At 44.5% G+C, this 23,726-nt stretch overlaps 1 protein-coding gene across 2 annotated transcripts in view; it reads right to left on the reverse strand.

Annotated features, from left to right (window-relative positions):
• The window catches only part of LOC108941966 (transmembrane protein 163-like), a 91,812-nt gene that overhangs the window by 65,766 nt on the left and 2,320 nt on the right, over nt 1-23,726 (reverse strand). For both annotated transcript variants that reach the window (XM_018764930.2, XM_018764929.2), the window contains exon 2: nt 10,457-10,576. In XM_018764930.2, the coding sequence (XP_018620446.1) occupies nt 10,457-10,576 (120 nt within the window). The remainder of the gene's footprint in view (nt 1-10,456; nt 10,577-23,726) is intronic.

Genomic DNA, 23,726 nt, shown 5'->3' on the forward strand with positions numbered 1-23,726 from the left:
CAAGTATATCCTTGTACATCATGTGATTCATGCAGGTAAATAGCTTGACTTTGAAGCAGTTTTCCTGAGAGTACAGCCCCTACACACTGTATTATCTACACACATCACACCCTGTGTATACATGACATCAAGTCTCAGGTTGCTGAAAGCATCAAAAGGAGCATTTGGAAGCATTACAGCATCAGTGTGTGCTTCTGGAGATGCTGTTTCTCATGGTCACTGCCATGGAGGATTGGGGGGATCCCATTTGTTAGAAAGAGAGGAATTTCTTTGATTGCCTGCAGCCCGGGTGCAAATTAATCTACCAGGAAAGTGTAGGCTGTGTGTCACCATGAGACTGCTAATTGGCTTGCACCACAGCAGTGAGGTGTCTGACAGACCGGGACCTTGCAGGCGGCTAGAGACAGAGAACCCTCCAATCCTTCCCAGCATCCTTGATAACAATCTGTGCTAAAATACAAAGAATAGGTGCTGATAAATTTCCACACTGGCAAATTATTTTCACTCTCGAGATTCATATTTATATACCAGTACAATTCAGCAGCTTCATGAATTTGTTCCTTTTTCTGCAGTCTAGATATTGCACTGAAGGATTTCAAACAAGGATCTTATTTATACGTGTCTCTCCTTCTTGTCTTCCTGTATCAATGGCCTACAACACAGTCAAAGGACCTGCACCCCAATGCCTATAGAACCTAATCATTCCAAACACCCTAGCAACATTGCTGTGCTTCTTCACCTCTGGCTGCTTGGTGGTCTCACTCACAAGAGTCCCAAAATGAAAAGTTTCAGGTCTGATATGGTGAAATGACATTCCTCTATCCCCCAGCACTGTTGAATCCTTGTCAATATTCAAGAAGTGTCTTAAAACACATCTCTTTTGGACCCACTTCTCTGGTCTCCTGACAGCTGCATACATCTTCACCATCTGTCATCATCTGTTCATTATATGAATTTCCAAAGAGTTCCATTGGCTGCTACTCATGTGATGTGATGTGGAAAAAATGGCAGTATTGGACAAACTGTACTTTGTCATTGTTTCTTTATCTATAATTTTTTCGTTGGTGAAATGCGCTTTTGTTTACATGGAAATGTGCATTGCTTTTGAGAAAAGTGTCTGCTAAAGGAACAATTGTAATTATACGACAGTATGTCACTGTCAGCTGGGACAAAAGCTTCAGCTAAAGACTAATAATAATCAGTCTACCATAGAACATGTATTCATTATCATTGTACTTTAAAACTTACTCACAGCACTAGATTCACCCAACAAAATAAAATGACCTTCCACAACACTCAGAAATCACCTCCTCAACTAACAGTCTGAATCATATGTCCCCTGTGAATTTGAATAATGAGTGTGAAAGCAAGAGGGGGTGCGGTGGCGCAGTGGGTTGGACCACAATCCTGCTGTCCGGTGGGTCTGGGGTTCGAGTCCCGCTTGGGGTACCTTGCGACGGACTGGCGTCCCGTCCTGGGTGTGTCCCCTCCCCCTCCGGCCTTACGCCCTGTGTTGCCGGGTAGGCTCCGGTTCCCCGTGACCCCGTATGGGACAAGCGGTTCTGAAAATGTGTGTGTGTGTGTGTGTGAGTGTGAAAGCACCTCCCCAGAGGCCCCGGTCTCTAGTGAATCCTCACTGTTGATTCCAAAAGCCAAAAATAGATTACAGGTCAGTAGTCTATATCAATCATCAAGCTCTCATATGATGATTGACCACTCATCCCCAGTATAGTTTGTGAACACCCATTTGCATCCATGAGTTTCGCTTAGATGACAGTGTCGAGTGCTCCAAAGGCAGGGCGAGATCACAATGAAACACTTCAGTAGATGCACCAAGGTTGCCGTGCTAAAAGTTCTGGGCCAGCATAATGAACGTTACGTAAAATTCCTCCCCACTGATCAATTGAGGGTGAAGGCTCCTTCTGATCCCAGTGCTGACTTATTAATGTGACCCCTGCAGAGAAAAACTCCCACTAAGGAAGGAGATGCCTGTGTAAAACACTACCATCACAGGGCTCTTTATTTGATTGCTGTTAGAAACTGATTTTTTCACAGACTTGTGTCCAGGATAGTGAAAAGTTTCCATTGTATGCTTATTGCCTAACCCCTAACCCCAACCCTAACCTTACCCTAATCTTACAGTGGCACAGTGATACGTTAGAACTTCAATCAAAGAACCCAGGTTGGGATGCAACCTCCCCCTCTTGGTACGTACCCTTGATCATGGTACATCCATTGAACTGCTCTATAAATATGTAAATCTCTACACATAATTTAACACTATATATATATATACACACACACGCTTGTCCCATACAGGGTCACAGAGCCTACCCAGTAACACAGGGCATAAGGCCAGAGGGGGAGGGGACACACCCAGGACAGGGGGCCAGTCTGTCACAAGGCACCCCAAGCAGGACTCAAACCCCAGACCCACCGGAGAGCAGGACTGTGGTCCAACCCACTGTGCCACCGCACCCCTGCTAACACTATACATTGTTTTGGAAAAATTTAGTGGCTAAGTGAATAATGGTGCTCAACTGAACTTGCTAGAGCATCACATCTGTACTTGTGTAGAACTGTAAGCTCTCTACTTTGAGATGTAAAGTTCTCCACCCTTAGTTTAAACAATTTTTGTTTAGTCTCTGACTAGGAGCTGGAGAAAAAAAACTGAAACTTACAGCACTGTCCAAGGTCAGTAAATGAATGCATCCTAATGGAACAAGAATTTGGAAAGAGGTCTGCACATGTGGTATCATATTTATTTATTGAGGCAACCAAAAAACAAATCATAGTTTTCTGGTGACCAGTCTTTAAAACTGAACATTACAGTTGTGAATGTATACACTAAATACTTCTTAAGTGTATAAATTGGTAACTCATTGAAGGTAGGTATGGGGGCACAGTGGCACAGCGAGTAACGGTGCTGTCTCACAGTGCCTGAGTAGTGTGGGAGAACATGGGTTCAATCCCTACTCAGTTTGTGTGGAGTTTGCATGTTCTCCCCATGTCTGCATGAGTTTTCTCCAGGTGCTCTGGTTTCCTCCCACAGTCTGAAGACATGCTGTTCAGCTTGCCCCATGGTATGTGAGTAACACACAGAGAGTGTGTGTTTCACTGATGTATGGATGAGTGACCCATTGTAAGTAGTGTACCTAGAAGTGTAAGCCATCTTGGTGAATAAGGTGTGTGAGCTGATAACATTACATAGAGTACATTGGAAGTTGATTTAGAGAAATGTGTCTGCTAAATAAATAAATTTAGCTTAAATTCTCAGTCACTTTGGCAAGAGGTATTAAGAAAATGTAAAATGGTGCAAAATAACCAGGGTGTTTCATGGGAGGTAAACCTATGATGACTGCAGAACAAGGAAAGAATGTGTTTCTGGCATGTTCCTTGTTCTCCCCAAGTATAGTTTTCCACACTGTGCCCTGAACACACAGTTGGCTCAGAGGCTCAGCTGGATGTTTTTCATAGGGCCTGAAGGTTACACAAAGCAAAGGAGTCATTTCTCAGAATAAACATGTCACGTTTCAGTATACTTTTGGAAGAAAAAACTGTAACGCTATAGTAAGCATGAGCCAGCCTTATCTGTTAAACACTTCCAAGTGTGACCTGTTGTAAAATCCCTTTTCCATGTGTGATTTCAAGCTGAATGGAGTTTATTTTATGGCTGAAAAATTCTAGTAAGCACCGGGCCGGAAAGATAAACGCAGTTAAAAAAATGGAGATGATATTTGCATTTGGTGTTCATCTGCGGTGCGTGTGCATGTGTGTTTGCATAAGACGAGTTGGTCTGCTATAGAAATGTGGAGATAAAACCCAGGTGTAACCCAGTCCTGAAGAGCCTCAGGTGTAACAGCATTCATGTGTTTGTCATCACAGAGGACCTGTGTTTCTGAAAAGGACTTGATGTCAGAGCACCATGTGGTGTAGCAATACCTCTGTGTATCCAAGAATCACTTGGTGACACAAGAACCTGCAGAAAAGAGGCCATCTGAGAGCCCTGAATAATCTCCCCAATGACCATACTGAGCCCATATTGTAGCCCCCACCGCAACCCTTAAAGTCAGTGGCTTGTTTTTCACAGAGCTAATATCAGTGTTTAAACAAGAATTACAAACTAATTTTCTCTGGTTTTTCCACAAAAAAAAAAAAAAAAAAAAAATTACACAATGCACAAACCACCCCTCGAATTGATCTTTCCAGCTTTGCTTCATAGAAAATGACCAGTTTGACTTTTGTAATCACGAGTTTGACACAGTGGCCCTATTAAAAATAAAACACAACCACATTCCTGAACTATGAAAGGAGCTTCTACACTTTTATACACCATGGAGAAATCCATGTTTTCCAGCTCATATGATGATTCTTAACAAATCACCATCTTGAACAAGAGTCAGCTCTTAGATTTTTTTAAGATTTGGGGAAAGCAAACCACTTATGATTGTGCCACCAGCAGATCAATAGACAGAGAATCACAAGGGCAGGTTGCAGGGAGTCATGGGAGATGTTCGCACCGTTTATGCTTAAGGCATGTCATTCTTGTGACCAGCTGCTTCTGCAAACTCCATTTCTCTGTCACGCCACCCAGCAGAAGCAGCACGACATTCAGTACAAAAGTGGTTCAGATTCTTAGAAGCCAAAATGCAATGCTCAATGCAAGCTATTGAAACAATGACAGCTTGAATTAGCATTGAGGATCACTGATTTCTGTTTTACAAATTAGTTCCTATTGTAAGGAATGTAATTACAGTATTCTGGATGTTGTCTCAAAAACTACAGTTTTTCCACATTATGTATATGTCCAAGACTTTGATGTTGAACCTGCAAGTCCCCAAACTTTAAATCAATATATTTTAAATTAAGTTAAAACAAGCACAGGGGGGTGTGGTGGTGCAGTGGGTTTAACCAGGTCCTCTGTTCCAGTGGGTTTGGGGTTCGAGTCTGATTTGGGGTGCTCTGCAATGGACTGGTGCCCTGTCCTGGGTGTGTCCCCTACCCCTGCAGCCTTGCATCCTGTGTTGCCAGGTTAGGCTCCGGTTTGCTGCAACCCTGCTTGGAACAAGTGGTTTCAGACTGTGTGTGTGTAAAAAGAACACAAGTTAGCATCTTATTATTGGTCCTCATTAGTTCAATGTATTACAACAAAGGAAGGAACCCAAGCTTATCGATACAACATTTACATTTATCCACTAAGCTGATGTTTTTCCAAAGCAACTTACATTGTTAAGATACCTGTACTTACTCATTTACAGAACTGCCTAATTTTATTCCAGCAATTCAGGGTAAGTACTTGCTTAAGTGTATTAGAGCTGGAGGTGAGATTTGAACCTGTGATCTTTGGGTCCAAAAGTTGCAGCTGTTCTAGGTACAGTACCAGCATACATGTCAATGACACACGCACACTGGAATCTCTCTCTTTTTCACTATATTCTGCACAACACACACAAAAGTGTGCTGCTGGATGACAGCTCATTTTCACATGACAGCTTTTGTCTTCATTTTCTGGTTGTTTACACCATGTGTGGGAACAAACAAATAATCAAAGTCACTGGAGGCAAGACAAATGACTGAATGTAAATGGATGTTTTTTTCCTGTTTTCTGAAGGATGCATGGACACATGGCAGTCCCTCCTATTTATACACAAACTACAATATTCACAGAGTGCCACAGGGCGAGCAGCAATTGGCAGTAATAAAGGCAAACTGCAGAGGGTCTTTAAGTGCCAAGTGGAGCATTCTCAAAACAATACGACCCAAACTGAAAAAAAGACTGTAGTTTTGCAATTAGTACTTTGTCTGAACAGTAACAGGAGTGGAAACTCAAATTAATTGCTTGTCCTTGGATATAAATTAAGGTTAAAAAAAACTCAGGTTATCGGATAGTAGATTTTTCTCCCTCAAGCGGTATTCCTAAATAACTTCAGAAGTACATATCATAATCGAATAGCAGCAATTTAATGGACATTAACATTCCACTGTCAGCATCCAGCTATAAAGTAATTCACTGAAATGCAAATTTGGAGTGGTAATATACAAACACACACACACACATTGTCTGAAACCGCTTGTCCCATATGGGGTCGCGGGGAGCCAGAGCCTACCCCAGCAACACAGGGCAGAAGGTTGGAGGGGGAGGGGACACACCCAGGATGGGATGCCAGTCCATCACAAGGCACCCCAAGTAGGACTTGAACCCCAGACCCACTAGAGAGCAGGACCCAGTCCAACCCACTGCGCCTACTGGTAATATAGTCTAAGACAATATATTTGCTAATGTTTTAACAATTACACCTATGTATGTTTGCTCTTGTATCTATTTCCACCTTTGTGCCAATATTAGAAATGTTCATACACATCCCTGTAACTGTACTCTACTGTTTGTACTGGATGTACATTATGCATTAAATCATAATTTAGAATATTTTACAGTATGGTTACCCTCCTACTTTTGTGTTTTCTGTATGTTGAAGGAATCTGAAGGAACATCCAACATGTCAAATTCCTTTTATGTGCAAGTATGCTTGGGTCCAGTTCAATGCAGGTTCTTTCTTTGTGTAAAAGACGAAAGGAGCTTTCCCTGAGAAAGTAATTAATATGGTGAGACAAACAGGACAAATAGGTGCCACTGAGGAGCAATGGAAAACAAAGTTTATCAAGGTTACATGGATAAAGTCACTATTGCCTGGAGTGCTAGCTAACAGCTCTCGCTACATGAAGCGCAGTGGGTCCAGTATCTTTCCTGGTTCCTAGAGCTCAGCCAGAAAACAAGTTTTTGCATTTTCTTTATTGCACAGGACAGCAAAACAGAAGTGAAACATTGTACTGCAGCAGGGACTTAGAAGTAGATATTGAGTCATCTTTCCCCTGCCCCACCCTTTCAGAATTATTTGGTTACTACAATACAGAGCAGTAGAACTCCGACCTGGTCACCATGGCCAAAATGAAACAAAATAGTCTAATTAGACCATTAAAAACCAAAATACTACCAAACTGCAACTATTATAATGATGGGTTAAGGTGAAACAATAACTGCTGTATTACATAATTTACAGGGGACAAACTGGAAACATCTGAACATTGCAACAAACATTTTAATATCATACACACACAATGTCTACAACCGTTTGTCCTGAGCGGGGTCATGGCGAACCGGAGCCTATCCCAGCAACACAGGGCGCAAGGTTGGAGGGGGACAGGACACACCCAGGATGGGATGCCAGTCCATCGCAAGGCACCCCAAGCAGGACTCAAACCCCAGATCTACCAGAGAGCTGGATCCAGCCAAACCCAACACACCCCGTTCATTTTAACATCTTAAAACCTTATTTGTTTTCCAAGAAGCATTCCATGGTTAACAGTTCCCAGATAATAGTTAGTCTTCTGCTAATGCAGTATAATCCAATATAATATGAATCATGCACTGCTTTCAGTCAACAATTTAGTTAGCCTTTATTCATGAACAACTCTGTTGGGACAAAGATGACCATACAGAAGAGGTGACAAACCAGTGCTAAACAGCTAGGGTGTGTATGAAGTAAACTGCATGTCATTTGGTCTTTCCAATTTTTCACAAACTCTAATCCTCATTAGTTAACAAAGAACAAGCAGACACATCAATGAGCAAATAAGTCCATTAGCACAGTTTCATGTCAGGAGTGTTCATTAGGAAGCTTCTCTCTGAAAATGTAAGGTTTTCTTCCTCCTCTACATACATGCATAATTTCTTATCTCCTTCTCAGATCATGACATTACAACCATTCAGGCAATTTTAAATAAACTTTGCAGTTCAGCCTTGTTAAAGTGTTGTCCATGCTAAAGGTGCCCAGGGCATGTTGGGTTTTGAAGTGGGTTATAAAGGCGAATTAAATTCTGCACTGATGCTTGCACAAAACTTTATCATGGCTTCTCTGCCAATGCTTTTGTGAGAACTACTATCCAGATTTCTTCCAAAAAAAAGACAATTATAGCCTGTTAAAAACGGGTACTAACAGGGCTGTTAACCACTTAGTGGTACCACGTTCACTTACTGTACTCTGCCTTGCCAAAAGAATACACTTCTCATATAATATAGCAGAAAGCTTTTAACAAGTAGAACAGCCTGAAAGTGTTCAATGGTCAAATTAGAGGGTGGGTGATCAACAAGGGACATGCTCACTGCTGTACAAATTTTTGATGTGCCCATTTTGTTGCAAATGGCTGTCATGTTACCCACAAAATGCAGAAACTTTGAGGCAACTATTCTTTGCTGCTTTCAAGTTTATGTATGTTATCAGCCTCCAGTAATCAGGGAATATTTACCAAACACAGAGGAAAGACCAGATTGCAAACTGACATGGCAAAATGACAACCTGATATGTATATAAAAGCTGCTCTACCTCTGTATTTTTGAGTTATCTTCACGGGTCTCTTTCTCAATTCCAGTAAGCAGAAGCCCAGTAATGGTTAAAAAAAAACAATGACACCACTGCAGCTATAGCGAGAATAAGCATTTGGACCAGCACTTCTCTGCTATGCAGAAAAAAAATTGTGTTATGAAGGCCCAATGAAATAACTAAATGGTACAAATGACAAAAGCTGAAAAGAAATCTGGAAAAAGTCAGTTGCCATGGGAAAAGAAACTAGCAAAATAAAGTAATATAAAGCAATTATATATTTAATTGTTTTTCAAAGATGAATTTAAATCACATAGGAATTGGCATGTTTTAAGGCTCAACAACTTACTAGTCTTATTTTTCTCCTATGTGAAAATTTATGAAAAATTTAAATTTTCTAGTATAAATTAAGTTCACACACACACACACACACACACATTTTCAGAACCGCTTGTCCCTTACGGGGTCACGGGGAACCGGAGCCTACCCGGTAACACAGGGCGTAAGGCCAGAGGGGGAGGGGACACACCCAGGACGGGACGCCAGTCCGCCGCAAGGCACCCCAAGCGGGACTCGAACCCCAGACCCACTGGAGAGCAGGACCGCGGTCCAACCCACTGCGCCACCGCACCCCTTAAATTAAGTTCATACTGAGCCAATATGATTTCTTCTTACATACATAGAGTGTGCACTGTCACGCCCCTGGAAACAAGGAGCGGCAACACCTGCAGCTAACTGATGAGACCTGGTATAAAGGGAGCTCCGTCACCGCACAACACCACGGATTCTTGCAAACGCCTCCTTGTGTGGATTGCGCAGAATCACCGTTATTCCTTGCCTTGTTCTGATCTCCTGGCTTCTTACTCTCGCCTGTTCATCTGACTAGTCTGAGTCTTGCTTCACCGGTGTATCAACGTCTGAGCCTTGTACAACCCTCGCCTATCCCTGACCACTCTTTTCGTCTATCCTAGAAAACCCGTCCCGAAATAAACCCAACCCACACTTGGGTCCGTCACCTTACCTCCAGTCTCCAGCCCCTTCTGTATGACAGTGCACTGTCCTTACCTAATCAAAGAAGCAATATGTATAATACTCTTAATTTTAAAATGCTATTGCTCTGTGATACAAGTGTATAATGTGTAGTTTCTCCTTAGAGTCTAGAAAAGAGAAAAGTCATATACACTTTTCAGCACAATGCCAAGTCTTAAACAATGGCTTTGATATTGAAATAAACAAACAAATACACACACACACACATTTTCTGAACCGCATATGGGGTTGCAGGGAACCGGAGCCTACCCGGCAACACAGGGAGTAAGGCCGGAGGGGGAGGGGACACACCCAGGACAGGACGCCAGTCTGTCGCAAGGCACCCCAAGCGGGACTCAAACCCCAGACCCACTGGAGGACAGGACCCAGTCCAACCCACTGCGCCACCACAAACAAATAAATTAATAAATATTTTTCTTCATATTAGAGGTTTGACTTCCATTAGCTGTTCTGTCAGTAAATAACAATACCATGAATACATATTCTGTTTTCAAGTCATTGATCTTCTTTTTCCCCTACCAAAAATATAAACGTAGGTAAAGTGAAAAAACGAGAAATTAAATTGCACTGATGATGTCACAGCTCCCTTGATTGGGTCCCACTCTGATCTTACTGTTGGCCAGTAATAGGAATTCATGCTTAAAAGCCAGCATTTACAATCTGAAAGTGGCTACTTCTGTTTCCTGGGGGGTTCAGGTGTATTACCTCTGAATGAGGTACTTAACCTGAGTTACACCAGTATCCACACTTACTGTGGAGTAAAACTTAAAACTTGCTTTGAGCAAAAGTGTTAGCTAAGTAACAAAAAAAAAATAATATTTTTGTTGACAACTTTCTAATAAATTGCAATTTAAACTCCTTCACTGTATGATACTGGAAAAAAAGTAGTGATTCATGTGTTTTGCAGAGTTGCAGAATGTGGCAATGCCTTGATCATAGCTCTGAGTGAGCACCATGTGTGATGCTCACTGCATCCTAATGATAGTGGTTTCCTAGCATCAGTCAGCACTCCACAGGCAGATACTTACTGAATGCAGCCACAGCCAGTATGAGCGTCACCGCGATGGAGGCCCAGGATGCCCACAAGGCCTTCTTACGGTAGCTCTGTGCTTCATGGGGCTTCAGCCGCATGCTGCTTTCCAACAAGCCTGACAAAAAACAGTGGAGCAGCAAGTCAAGAAAGCCAGCAGGTATCATACAGGAGCCATGGGAACCACAGGAAGTGTCTCACAATACTGCACCAGTACTCAATCCGAACGCACAGGTTTAAGTAATAGGTTTTTTACGTTTTATTTGCTGCATGACAATATATGCACTGCGACCCTGCTCAGGACAAGCAGTTATTGAAACAGAATGGATGGATGGCAACATATGGAAAAACACACACACACACTGACTGAAACCGCTTATCCAGAGTGGGGTCACGGCGAACCGGAGCCTAACTTGGCAATACAGGGCATAAGGCTGGAGGGGGAGGGGACACACCCAGGGCGGACATATACAAACAGCCCCACTGAATCAAAGCACTCAACCATCTGTCTTTACACATATTGATTTTTTCTTTCATTTGTTAGTATTCAACTACAATGCCCATGTTTAGTGGACATGGTTACATGAAACCATGAAGGCCTTCCCTGTGATATGTGCTGACTATTTAAGTATACACACACAATGTCGACGACCACTTGCCCCAAGTGGGGTTGTGGCAAACTGGATCCTAACCTGGCAACACAGTGTGCAAGGCTGGGGGGAGGGGGAACAGCCCGGACAGGACGCCAGTCCACCGCAAGGCGCCCCAAGCAGGACTTGAACCCAGGCCCACCCCAGAGCAGGCCCTAGGCCAAACCCGCTGCATCACCATGTCCCCCACTATTTAAGTAATTTATGCAATAATCTTGTCTTCATTTTCTATACTACTTCTCATTTGCTGCATCTGTACAAAACTATAGTTATTAAGTATTCAGTAACTGCAGTGGTTGTTACTTGAGAGATTCTCAAGGTTTTTTAGAGTTGTCCTTGCCAAAAGAAATTGTTGAGGTGGCATATCTCCAAAAACTTCAGTTTCCCCAACCCACCTCCACTGGCACACCTGCCCTGAGAAGTAACCACTATGCTGGCAAATGACACATAGATCATTGGGTTGCTTTGTTTTAAAAAAAAAAAACAATATATACTCCCCCAAAAATTGTGAAACACCAAAAACTTCTCCAGTAAGTCACTTCTGTTTGCACAGCAGCTGGTTTTGTAGTGGTTAAAGGTGGGCCTTTTGAACCAAAGGTCATAGGTTCAAATCACACACACACACACTTTCTGAACTGCTTGTCCCATACAGGGTCACGGGGAACTACAGCCTACCCAGCAACACAGGGCGTAAGGCCAGAGGGGGAGGGGACACACCCAGGACAGGACACCAGTCCATCGCAAGGCACCCTAAGCAGGGCTCAAACCCCAGACCGACCGGAGAACAGGAACTGGTTCAACACACTGCACCACTGCATCCCCTAGGTTCAAATCATTACTATCTATATTACCTTTAAGCAACATAGTCACCCTATATTGTGCCAATAAAATTAGCCAGCTGTATAAATAGGTAGATAAGTATAAGAAACATTGTAAGTTTCTTTGTAGAAAAGTATCAGCTAAATGAATAAATGTTAAAGTAAAAATATAAAAAGCAGGTCTTTGTTCCTAAGTGGGAGAGGGAAATACTTAGCCTGCATTATTCCTAACTTAAACGGGAGGAATCAGGAGTTTTCAACTAAATCGGGAATAGAAGACACTTAAGCACCTTGCACTGATCTAAAACAGTGTAGCAGGGAAATCTCTGCTTGACTATTTTCTTATTCTCATCGTCACATTTTTAATTCACACCTGACTGCATAATTTTTTATATTCTAATACAAAGTGAACTGAGGGTAATAAAAGATTACTGTACTTCACTGGGCTGATCTGGAGAGCTTCAAATTCTCATTGGAAGATACTGATTGGAGATGAACAGAAGGAGGGGTCAGGCCCACCTCCACTCCACAGGGAGTCTTTACGTTGCTCAGTTGCTGGGTAGTGCAGAGAAAGGCAACGATTTTATCTTGAGGAAGGTTTTTTTGTAGGATGGCCATAGGAATAAAAACAAGAGATGCTAATCATTGTAAAAAGCTACAAGATGCAAGGTGGACCTTAATTCCGACCATACTGTGAAGAATTTTTACTTCTGCCCTCACAGTCAATTCAACACCCACTGCCTTGACACTCTGAACTCACGCTCTGATGCAGAACTGATTTTATTTGACTTTTCAATGTACTGTTATATTCATGTTTTTCAATAATGTAACTTGAAAAGAAATGCTATGAGAAGACTTGTTTTAATAGTAGTGTTTAACACAAAAGCAATAAAATGGTGACATATGAGTGCACAGACAGGACAATGGTAGAAAAAAAAAAACATTTAAACAGCTGGGGTGTGTACAAACTGATCTACATGCCATTTTCTTTCTAATTCTCCACAAGCTCCAATCCTCTTTGCCTAACAAGTAACAAATACACGTCAACAACCAAGTATTGCAAAGACCAACAGCACAGTTTCAAATCAGGAGTGTTCTTTAGAAGCTGCTCTCTGAAAGGTTTTCTTCCTCTTCTACATGTATGAGAGCACATTTCGTCCATTATATTCTTCAGGGACATACCTGGACAGGTGGCTGTTTTGGTTACAATCTGATCATTGATGTTTCAGTATATGAGAGGAAGCTGGAATATTTCCTTTAGAAATAGCATATGGTCTTCTGCACATATTTGGGTAGAGCATTGTTATATTTGTATGGTATTACGTGACCCAGTTGCCTCAAGATACAGCACACCATATTTTTTCAGTTTTTTGTTTTCTTTAGTGTTGATTTCCTTCAACCTTTAACTTTCCTCAGTAGTTTTCTTGTTGTGTCCTGTGCCTGCTTACACATTGCTCTTTGTATTCCTGTTTTTTTCTTAATCAGTTTTATTTTGTTTTTTTATCTCTTTTGCATTTTATTTTTCATGTTTTTCAGTGACGGGGGATGTGGTGGCACAGTGGGTTGGACTGCAGTCCTGCTTTCCAGTGGGTCTGGGGTTCAAGTCCTGTTTGGGGTGCCTTGTGACAGACTGGTGTCCTGTCCTGGGTGTGTCCCCTCCCCCTCCGGCCTTATGCCCTGTGTTGCCGGGTAGGCTCCGGTTCCCCGTGACCCCGTATGGGACAAGCGGTTCTGAAAATGTGTGTGTGTGTTTTTCAGTGCGGTTAATGCAGCTGCACCAGCAGGATTTTGTGTTGCTGTAGGATTACACAGGCAGACTATGTTTTTTCTTTTTTTTAAATTCTGTTTCTCACAGCAAATGTGGGATGACTATGAGGTTTTTCTCTGATTCTGTTGTTGCTTCTCTGGATACCTTATCCCACTGAGGGCAGAGGTTGTCATGACAGAGGGAATTTCATGTGCACACAGGTGAGCCACTGGCCAAGAAAAGGCTGTCTTTGTATTCCCAGCAGAGATTTGGTGTTCTGTATAGGCTTCTGCAGGGATGCCAGGGCAGCAAAAGAGTGAAAGTGAATGGTTTTGAACTGTGCAAGCTTATGGAGATCACAAGCACACACACACACACATTGTCTGAATCTGCTTGTCCCATGTGGGGTCACAGTGAGCTGGAGCCTAACCCACCAGCACAGGGTGTAAGGCTGGTAGGGGAAAGGACACACCAGGCTGTCACAAGGCACCCCAAGCAGGACTTGAACCCCACACCCACCCGAGAGCAAAACCTGGTCAAACCCACTGCACCACCACACCTCCCAGATGACAGGCACTATGGTTAAAGGAGAGGTGATGCATTTCCAGTGCCTGTAAACAGCAGGTGGTGTAATGCCTGAAATGTCATGGCTGGGAAGCAGTTCTACAGCCTGGATGTTGTGATGATTGCAGTCAGTATGTACTCATGTTGTGTGGCCTTCAGATTGTCCCATGCCACTGTGGTTGTTAGCACCATGGTGACATGATTCTATCCTCGCCACAATCTCAACAGTTCAGACTGAGCAGCTCAGAGCACTCTCTGGAGACTTTCTCAGCAGTGAACTGGTCTAGTTCAGCTGTCAAAGCTGCTTTTTATTTATGTGCACACTGTCTATTTGCAAAGTTATCTATCTATCTATCTATCTATCTATCTATCTATCTATCTATCTATCAACACTCAGTGATACAGCTTCCTGAGGTATTAGAATAGCAAAGCTATTATTTTATCTGCACACACAATTTTTTTCTACATTTTCTTCTAAGGTGAAACGAAAAAGGGATGAGATTGCAGCATATGTTATCTACTGTATTTTGCCTTTTAACAGCTTTTATACTTGACTGGTCACTGCATTGCCTTTTTCAGTCTTAAAAAAACATATTCTGAAGAAGTACGGTTTTTAAGCTATATACTACTTAAGGGGGCCAGCAATGATAATTTATATACGGTAAGAAAATGTAAAATTGCATTAAACTAAATCAATTAAATGTTTTGGAATCCAATTAACGAAAGAGATTAAGAGTAAAACGTGTACCCTGCCCGGAATAAGGTCACCAGGATCTACCCCCGGAGCTAGGCTTGGGGGTAGTGTACCTGGGCGAGCACCTGGTGGCTGGGCAGTCCACGTAATCCAGCCGGGCTCAGCCCAAAAAGTTAACGTGGGAAGGCCATGTGGTCCCACCACCTGCAAGGTTCAACACTGGGGTTGGCAATGTCTTTCAGGCACCATGAGGGGGCAGCGTGGCGCATGATGTAGCGGACCCTTGCAGCAGAAACTGGCTCTTGGAATGTGGAATGTCACCCCACTGGGGGAAAAGGAGCTGGAACTGGTGCAGGAGGTAGATTGATACCAACTTGATATAGCTGGGCTCACCTCCACAAACAGTGTCAGCTCTGGAACCAAACTCCTCTCCTCTCTCTCCTACTCAGGAGTTGCACAGGGTGAGAGGCACCAGGCGGGTGTGGTAAGCCCCCGGCTGGCTGCCATACAGTTGGAATTTGTCCCGGTGGACTAGAGGGTCACCTCAATGTAACGCAGAGAGGAAAACTTCTGCAACAAACAGCAGTTCAGAGTATTCAACCTTGGAGAGAGTGGATTGGATTCTGGACAGGGCCCCATCTACAGCCTCCATAGTCCTGCTGGGGGACTTCAATGCTCACGTTAACAATGAATGGGAAATCGGGAGGGGAGTGATTGGGAAGAACAGCTTTCCCGAACTAAACCCGAATTGTGAAATGTTACTGGACTTCTGTGCTACTCATGGTTTGTACTTGGTACCAGAGCTCCTTAGGCCAAAGGTCAATGACTGACTTTGTAGTCATTTTGTCTGACTTGAGGCCACATGTTTTGGACACTTGGGTGAAGAAAGGTGCTGAGTTATCAACCAATCACCATCTGGTGGTGAGTTGGATCAGATGGCAGGGAAAACTGATAGACAGACCCAGTAGACCCAAGCGTATAGTGAGGGTGTGCTGGGAACAACTGTCGGAGGACCCTGTCCGGAATGATTTTAACTCCCATCTCCATGAGAACTTCTTTCAGGTCCCGGAGGCAGTAGGGGACATGGAGTCTGAATAGACCCTGTTCAAAACCTCCATTGTGTAAGCAGCTAGGCACAACTGTGGCCAAAAGCTTGTGGGTGCCAGTCACGGCGGCAACCCAAGAACTCGCTGATGGACACTGGTGGTGAAGGAAGCCGTCAAGCTGAAGAAGGAGGCCTTTAGGGCCTGGTTAGCGCTGAGGATTCCTGAATCAGAAGATAGGTACTGGCAGGCAAAAAAGGTGGCAACGATTGCGGTTGCAGAAGCAAAATCCGAAAAAATGGGAAGAGTTTGGAGAGGCCGTGGAAAGTGACTTTTGGTCAGCCTCAAAGAGGTTCTGGAGAACCATCCAGCGGTTCAGGAGGGGTCAGAGGAGCTTCGCTCAAGCTATGCTCAGCAAAGGTGGAGAGACTCTGACCTCCAATGAAGACATTATCGGGAGGTGGAAGGAGCACTTTGAGGTACTCCTAAACCAGAGAGAAATGCTGCCCTTACAGGAGTCAGGGCCAGAGGCTTCCAGGGTATCAGAGTGCATCACCCTGGTGCAAGTCACTGAGGTACTTGGAAAGCTCTATAACGGCAAACCACCAGAGATGAATGAGATTCGCCCGAACTGCTTAAGGCCCTGGATGTCATGCGACTGTCATGACTGACATGCCTCTGCAATGTTACATGGACCTCGGGGACAGTGCTTTTGGATTGGCAAACTTGGGTGGTGGTCCCTGTCTTTAAGAAAGGGGACCGGAGAGTGTGTGCCAACTACCAGGGTATCACACTTCTCAGCCTTCCTGGGAAAGTCTATGCGAGGGTACTGGGAAAGGAGGCCCTGGCCGATAGTTGAACCTCAGATTGAAGAGGAACAATGCAGATTCCATCCTGGCTGTGGAACAGTGAACCAGCTTCTCACCCTTTCACAGATAATTGAAGGGCCATGGGAGTTCACGAATGCAGTCTACATGTGTTTTGGGGACTTGGAGATGGCCTACAACCGTGTTCTCAGAGAAACTGTGGGAGGAGCTTTGGGAATATGGGGTGCCAGGGCCACTACTGCGAGCCATTCGGTCTCTGTACACACGAAACGAGAGCTGTGTCCGCATACTCGGCATTAAGTCAAGCCTGTTCAATGTGGGCGTTGGACTCCACCAAGGCTGTGCCTTGTCCTCACTCCTGTTTGTGGTTTTCGTGGACAGGACATCAAGGCGCAGCCGAGGTCAGGAGGGCACTCTATGTTGGGGCCGGAAGGTGATGTCCATGCTTTTTGCGGATGATGTTGCCCTTTTGGCACTGTCACATGGATGCCTCCAGCACGCACTAGAATGGCGTGCAGCTGAGTGTGAAGCAGTTGGTATGAGGATCAGCACCTCCAAGTCTGAGTCCATGGTTCTCTCACAGAAAATGATGGCATGCCCCCTTTAGGTAAGCAAAGAAAATTTGCCCCAGGTGGAAGAGTTTAAGTATCTTGGGGTCTTGTTTACGAGTGAGGGGAGAAGGGAGTGTGAGATCGGCTGCAGGCTGGGAGCAGCAGCAGCAGTAATGCGGCCGCTATATCGGACTGTAGTGGTGAAGGGGGAGCTGAGCCATAAGCTAAAGTGCTCTATTTACCGGTCGGTCTACGCCCCTACCCTTACTTATGGTCACGAACTCTGGGTAATGACCAAAACAATAAGATCACGGATACAAGCGGCTGAAATGACTTTTCCCTGCAGGGTGGTGGGACTCACTTTCCATGAGAGGGTGAGGAATTCTGCTATCCAAGAGGAACTCATAGTAAAGCCACTACTCCTCCGTATTGAGAGGAGCCAGTTGAGATGGTTCGGGCATCTGGTAAGGATGCCCCCAAGGCACCTCCCTTTGGAGGTATACCAGGCACGGCCAATTGGAACCAGGCCCCGAGGTCGGCCCAGGAACTGCTGGAGAGATTATATCTCCCAGTTGGCCTGGGAGTGGCTGGGGATCCCCCAGGCTGAGTTGTTGGGAGGGACAGCGACGTCTGGGCTTCTCTGCTCTCCCTATTGTCACCCCATCCCTAGCTGGAGAAGTGGTCTGGAAAATGGATAGATGGATGGATCCAATTAAGCCTATGTCTTCTGTGCACACACTACTATATGTACTATATGCATCTTAAAAAAAATATTGCACATACCATTATACACACATTGTCTGAACCGCTTGTTCCATACGGGGTCGCGGGGAACCAGAGCCTACCCGGCAACTCAGGGTATAAGGCCGGAGGGGGAGGGGACACACCCAGGACGGGACGCCAGTCCGCCGCAAGGCACCCCAAGAGGGACTCGAACCCCAGATCCACCAGAGAGGAGGATTCGGTCCAACCCACTGCGCCACTGTGCCACCACGCCCCCTACATACCATTATATCAAAGTTTAATTATGTTTATCGTTATCATAAAACCATGTGGTACATTTCCTAATTTGGTTTTCACCACTTACATTCATATCACAAAGAGGTCTTTCTACAGCTATGACTGTTCCCTGGCTTGGATCATCTTGACAATACAACTGAGACATTACAGTTTTTAACTGTCACTGTACATGTAAGCTAACTCCGCCGAGGAATTCCTTCGGGGTCCCCTGCCGGTCCCAAGCCCGGATAAAGGAGGAGGGTTGGGCATGGGGCTAGCGACCCCATCCCGTAAAAAACCCACACCGCTACAGAAACGCCAACAAGTCCTCAAGACATCTCAGACATCTTGGCCTTGGGCGAAGATGGACTTCCAGCTGGAAGTCTTATGACGCGGAGTGGTGAAAGCCAGAAGCATCTGGAAGCTGCTCGGCCGATCACCATCCTTTCAACCAAGGCCACCCTTAACATCGGGACGTGGAATGTGAGGACCATGTACGAAGCTGGAAAGGCGGCACAGGTGGCCGCAGAAATGAGGGCCTACAGACTTGCCATCTTCGGAATCAGCGAGTCACGGTGGACTGGCTCAGGCCAGAAGAGGCTATCATCGGGAGAAATGCTGCTGTTTTCAGGACACGAGGAAGAGAACGCCCCCCCACACCCAAGGTGTGGCTCTGATGTTAAATAAGACAGCCCAGAGAGCTCTCACCGGATGGGAGGCCCATGGACCACGCATCATCACAGCAACCTTTAGAACTAAGATGAGGATTAACACGAATGTGGTGCAGTGCTACACCCCAACCAATGACAGCGATAAAGAGCAGGAGGAGGAATTCTACGACAGACTGCAGACCATCATCCAGAGTTTGCCAGGAAGAGACGTCACCATTGTCATGGGAGACCTCAATGCCAAGATTGGTAGCGACAACAGGGGCTATGAGGAGATTATGGGGCAGCAAGGACTAGGTGAGATGAATGACAATGGAGAAAGATTTGTCAACCTATGTGCCACAAGCAACCTGGTCATTGGCGGAAGCATCTTCCCTCATCGAAGGATTTATAAGGCAACCTGGGTTTCACCGGATCTATCTACAGAGAACCAGATAGACCATGTGTGCATCACAAGGAGGTTCCGGAGATCCCTGCAGGACGTACGCGCCAAGCGAGAAGCAGATGTTGCCTCAGACCATCACCTCCTTGTGGCTCGCCTCAGGCTCAAGCTAAAGAAGACATGGACAGGAGAGACAAACCAGCGCCAGAGATACAACACCGCCCTTCTCAAGGAGGCGACAAAGTTAGAGGCATACAGACTAACCCTCACCAACAAGTTCCAGGCTCTTCAGGAGCTTCTGGATGAGAAGACTATTGATGTGAAATGGAAGGCAGTGAAGGAGGCAATGATAACAACATGCCAGGAAGTACTAGGCCCCAGGAAACACAGCCACAAGGAGTGGATCTCAGTAGAAACAATGAAGAAGATACAGGAAAGGAAGGAAAAGAGGATAGCTCTCAACAACAGCCGTACACGGGCTGAGAAAGCCAGAGCACAGGAAGCATACAGGGAGGCCAACAAAAGTACAAAGAGGAGCATCAAGATTGACAAAAAGAAATACTTTGACTCTCTGGCTATTGAGGCTGAAGAAGCAGCTCGACAAGGGAATATGAAAGATCTATACACCACTACAAAAAAGCTGTCTGGAAAGTTCAACAAACTAGAAAGGCCTGTAAAGGACAAGGAGGGAAGGACCATCACTGGAGATGAGGGACAGAAGAAAAGATGGGTAGAACACTTTGAAGAGCTGCTTAATAGACCAGCCCCTCAGGACCCACCAGACATCCAGCCAGCTGCTGTAGACCTGCCTATCGATTGCAGGGAGTCCACCAGGGAGGAGATCCGTAAGGCCATCAAACTGCTGAAAATTGGCAAGGCAGCTAGACCTGACAACATTCTAGCAGAGGCATTGAAAGCTGACATTGAAACCACAGTGGAGATGCTGTACCCCCTTTTCAAGAAAATCTGGGAGGAAGAACTTGTCCTAACAGAATGGAAGGAGGGATACCTCATCAAGCTACCAAAGAAAGGCGACCTCAGCAGCTGCTCCAACTATAGAGGCATAACACTCTTGTCGGTTCCAGGCAAGGTGTTTAATAGGATCCTCCTCAACAGAATGAAGGACACAGTTGACCAACAGCTTCGAGACCAGCAGGCAGGATTCCGGAAAGAGCGATCCTGCACAGATCAAATAGCCACGCTGCGTATTATATTGGAGCAGTCAATAGAATGGAACTCACCACTCTACATAAACTTCATTGACTATGAGAAAGCCTTTGACAGTGTAGACAGAGACACCAAGTGGAAGCTGATGAGACATTACGGAATACCAGAGAAGTTTACCAACATCATCAGGAACTCCTACGACGGGATGACCTGCAGGGTGGTGCATGGTCAGCAGCTCACTAGCGCTTTCCAGGTGCGAACAGGAGTTAGACAAGGATATCTCCTGCCACCATTTTTGTTCCTGCTTGTGATTGATTGGGTGATGAAGACCTCCACAGCCGAGAAGCGACTTGGGATCCGATGGACACCTTGGGAACAGTTGGATGACTTGGATTTTGCAGATGACCTCGCCCTTCTCTCACATACCCACCAACAAATGCAGGAGAAGACCAGCACTGTGGCAGAGAACTCAGCACGAGTTGGTCTCATCATCCACAGAGGGAAGAGCAAGATACTGAGGGTCAATGCAGGCAAGGACTCTCCAATCACACTTGACGGTGAAGCGTTAGAAGAGGTGGACAGCTTCTCCGACCTAGGCAGCATAATCGACAAGCATGGTGGGACAGATGTCGACGTCAGAGTCAGAATAGGCAAGGCAAGGGCAGCTTTCCTGCAACTGAAGAACGTGTGGGGGTCCAGAGTTCTGACAGTTAAGACCAAGACCCAAATTTTCAACTCCAACGTAAAGTCAGTCCTACTTTACGGAGCAGAGACCTGGAGGACCACCGTCACCACCACAAAAAAGATACAGACATTCATCAACAGCTGTTTGCGGCAGATTCTCAGGATCCACTGGCCCATGATCATCAGCAATCAAGAGCTATGGCAGAGATCAGGACAACAACCAGTAGAAGATGATATCCTGCAAAGATGCTGGCGATGGATCGTCCATACTCTGCGAAAGCCAGCTTCAAACACTACAAGAAGAGCCCTCACGTGGAACCCCCAAGGCAAGAGGAAGCGAGGCCGGCCAAAAAACACATGGCGACGCCACCTGGATGCAGAAGCCAAGAGGATGGGCCACACCTGGGGAAAACTGGAAAAACTGGCCCAGGACAGAGATGCCTGGAGAGCCCTTGTTGATGGCCTATGCCCCAAGAGGGGTAGTAGGCATAAGTAAGTAAGTACATGTAAGCTAACAATTACTATAAGAATTTTCATTAGTTATTATGCGTGGCTTAATGCAGCAAACAGTGTTGAGTGAATAGTCAAAAATACTACTAAGGTGTCCTCACCTGTAGAGACGCAGATTAATACTTTTTGCTGCAGAACCCTGGTGCACTGGGCTACTTAGTCATCCACTCGATATTCTCTGAGGTGACAGAGATTATCACTCTCTGCATGGGAAATGGCCAATAAGAGAATAAATTTCAGAGATTGGCCGTCAGAGAATGTCTCCACTGTCCATCCAGGAGACATGTACAAAATTCATGGACATATTAGAAAAAGGTGATACAGAGATTTAAAAGGTCTATGCAGTAGTTAATGCAAATTCAAGGTGTAAAACTGAGACTTGATATCCTTCCATCTCATTTGTATGGTTAAATGTACCATCAATTAATTTCCCAGTAGTGCTCATTGTTCAAATTTGTGCAGCATTCAAGCTTGCTGAAGACTTGTCCCAGTGTCTTTTTGAATCCATCTGGAGAATTACAAAACTGGCGGTATGTAATGTCATTCATGTAATAATATTACCAGCAAAAGCTCATACTGCAGTTATAAGATGTCATATGAACTGAGCTGTGTATAGCATTAGATAAGTCAAAATGTATCTATAGTGTTTATTAAAAAGTATATATTACATTTTGTCTTTGTAAAACATAGGTTCAAGGAGATAATTTACTGGATAATTTATGCTATCAGCATTCTCCAGGGTTTTCTTCATGTTGGAATTTTGAGTTTCCACTGAATGATTATATCATATGTAAAGCTTTGCTTGTCATCACATGAATCACAGAAAAAATTAATAGAAATGTCAGTGTTACCCAGCAATAAGGTGCAACATGTTATTTTGAATAAGCACATCCAGATCCAAAGCACTGTGCTAATTTTAAGTTTGAGTCTCTTGTAGTCTTCAGTGAAGTCTTCCAAATGCCCGTTAGAAGTCTTGATTAAAGATATAGTTCCAAAGCACTTCCACAGGAGAACTAAAAATGTCAAACCACTAGCCATGGAAAATTTACCTGCCCTAGAGTGGCAAGAATAGCCACGACAATCTGGGAACTGAAAACATCTGTGTGGCCAAGGTGGTCAGTGCAGGACCAGCTAACATCTTTATTAACAAGTTAACAAGCTTTCCCTGTACTTTCCCACACATCTGCTTATCAAGACTGGAGGACAAGCACAGCAGGACTGCCTCTTTCCAAACCTCATAATCTCCCAGGGCTGGTACTCTCGTGGACTACTCTTTCACTTCTTCAATCTTTCTGAGATTAATGCAGCTTGGAATACAACTCACAACCATAGGTGAATGTCAAGAATTTTTGTGTGTTCATTAGATTTTTTACATGTGCTCACACATAGGTGAAGCCAGGCTTTTTTATTAACCTTGCTAAACCTCAGCCAATTCCATCAAAAATATCTTTTCACCTCCCTATAACATAATGACACTTTCTCAGACTTTTAGGTCAGTGGTGTTTATTCACCTTCAGCTTTTTTTTCAAACGTTTTTAAACAATTAGATACAATTTAGCAAAATAACAACTTCATGTCGTCAACAATTCAAGCTGCTTGCAGATCCTAATGTAGGACAATAGTGGTTTGATGTGCAGGATGGACTTCTTTTTTACTGAGAATCATCTGCATTTATTCATTTATCTAATGTTTTTCTCTAAAGTTATATATGTTATATATTTGTTTTTTATTGGTTCAAGTCCCACTTGGGGTGCCTTGTGACAGAATGGCATCTCATCTTGGGTGTGTCCCCTCCCTCTCCAGCTTTGCGCCCAGTGTTGCCGGGTTCGGCTCCGGCTTGCCACAACCCCGCTTGAGACAATCAGTTTCAGACAATCTGTGTGTGAGTGTGTATATATTTTTTATGTTTTTGTCAAACAAGTTAGGGTGGCAGTTCTAACCACAATACCCCTGGGCACATGTCC

Source organism: Scleropages formosus, chromosome 21, assembly GCF_900964775.1.
Source record: "Scleropages formosus chromosome 21, fSclFor1.1, whole genome shotgun sequence".
In the NCBI taxonomy this organism is placed as follows: domain Eukaryota; kingdom Metazoa; phylum Chordata; class Actinopteri; order Osteoglossiformes; family Osteoglossidae; genus Scleropages; species Scleropages formosus.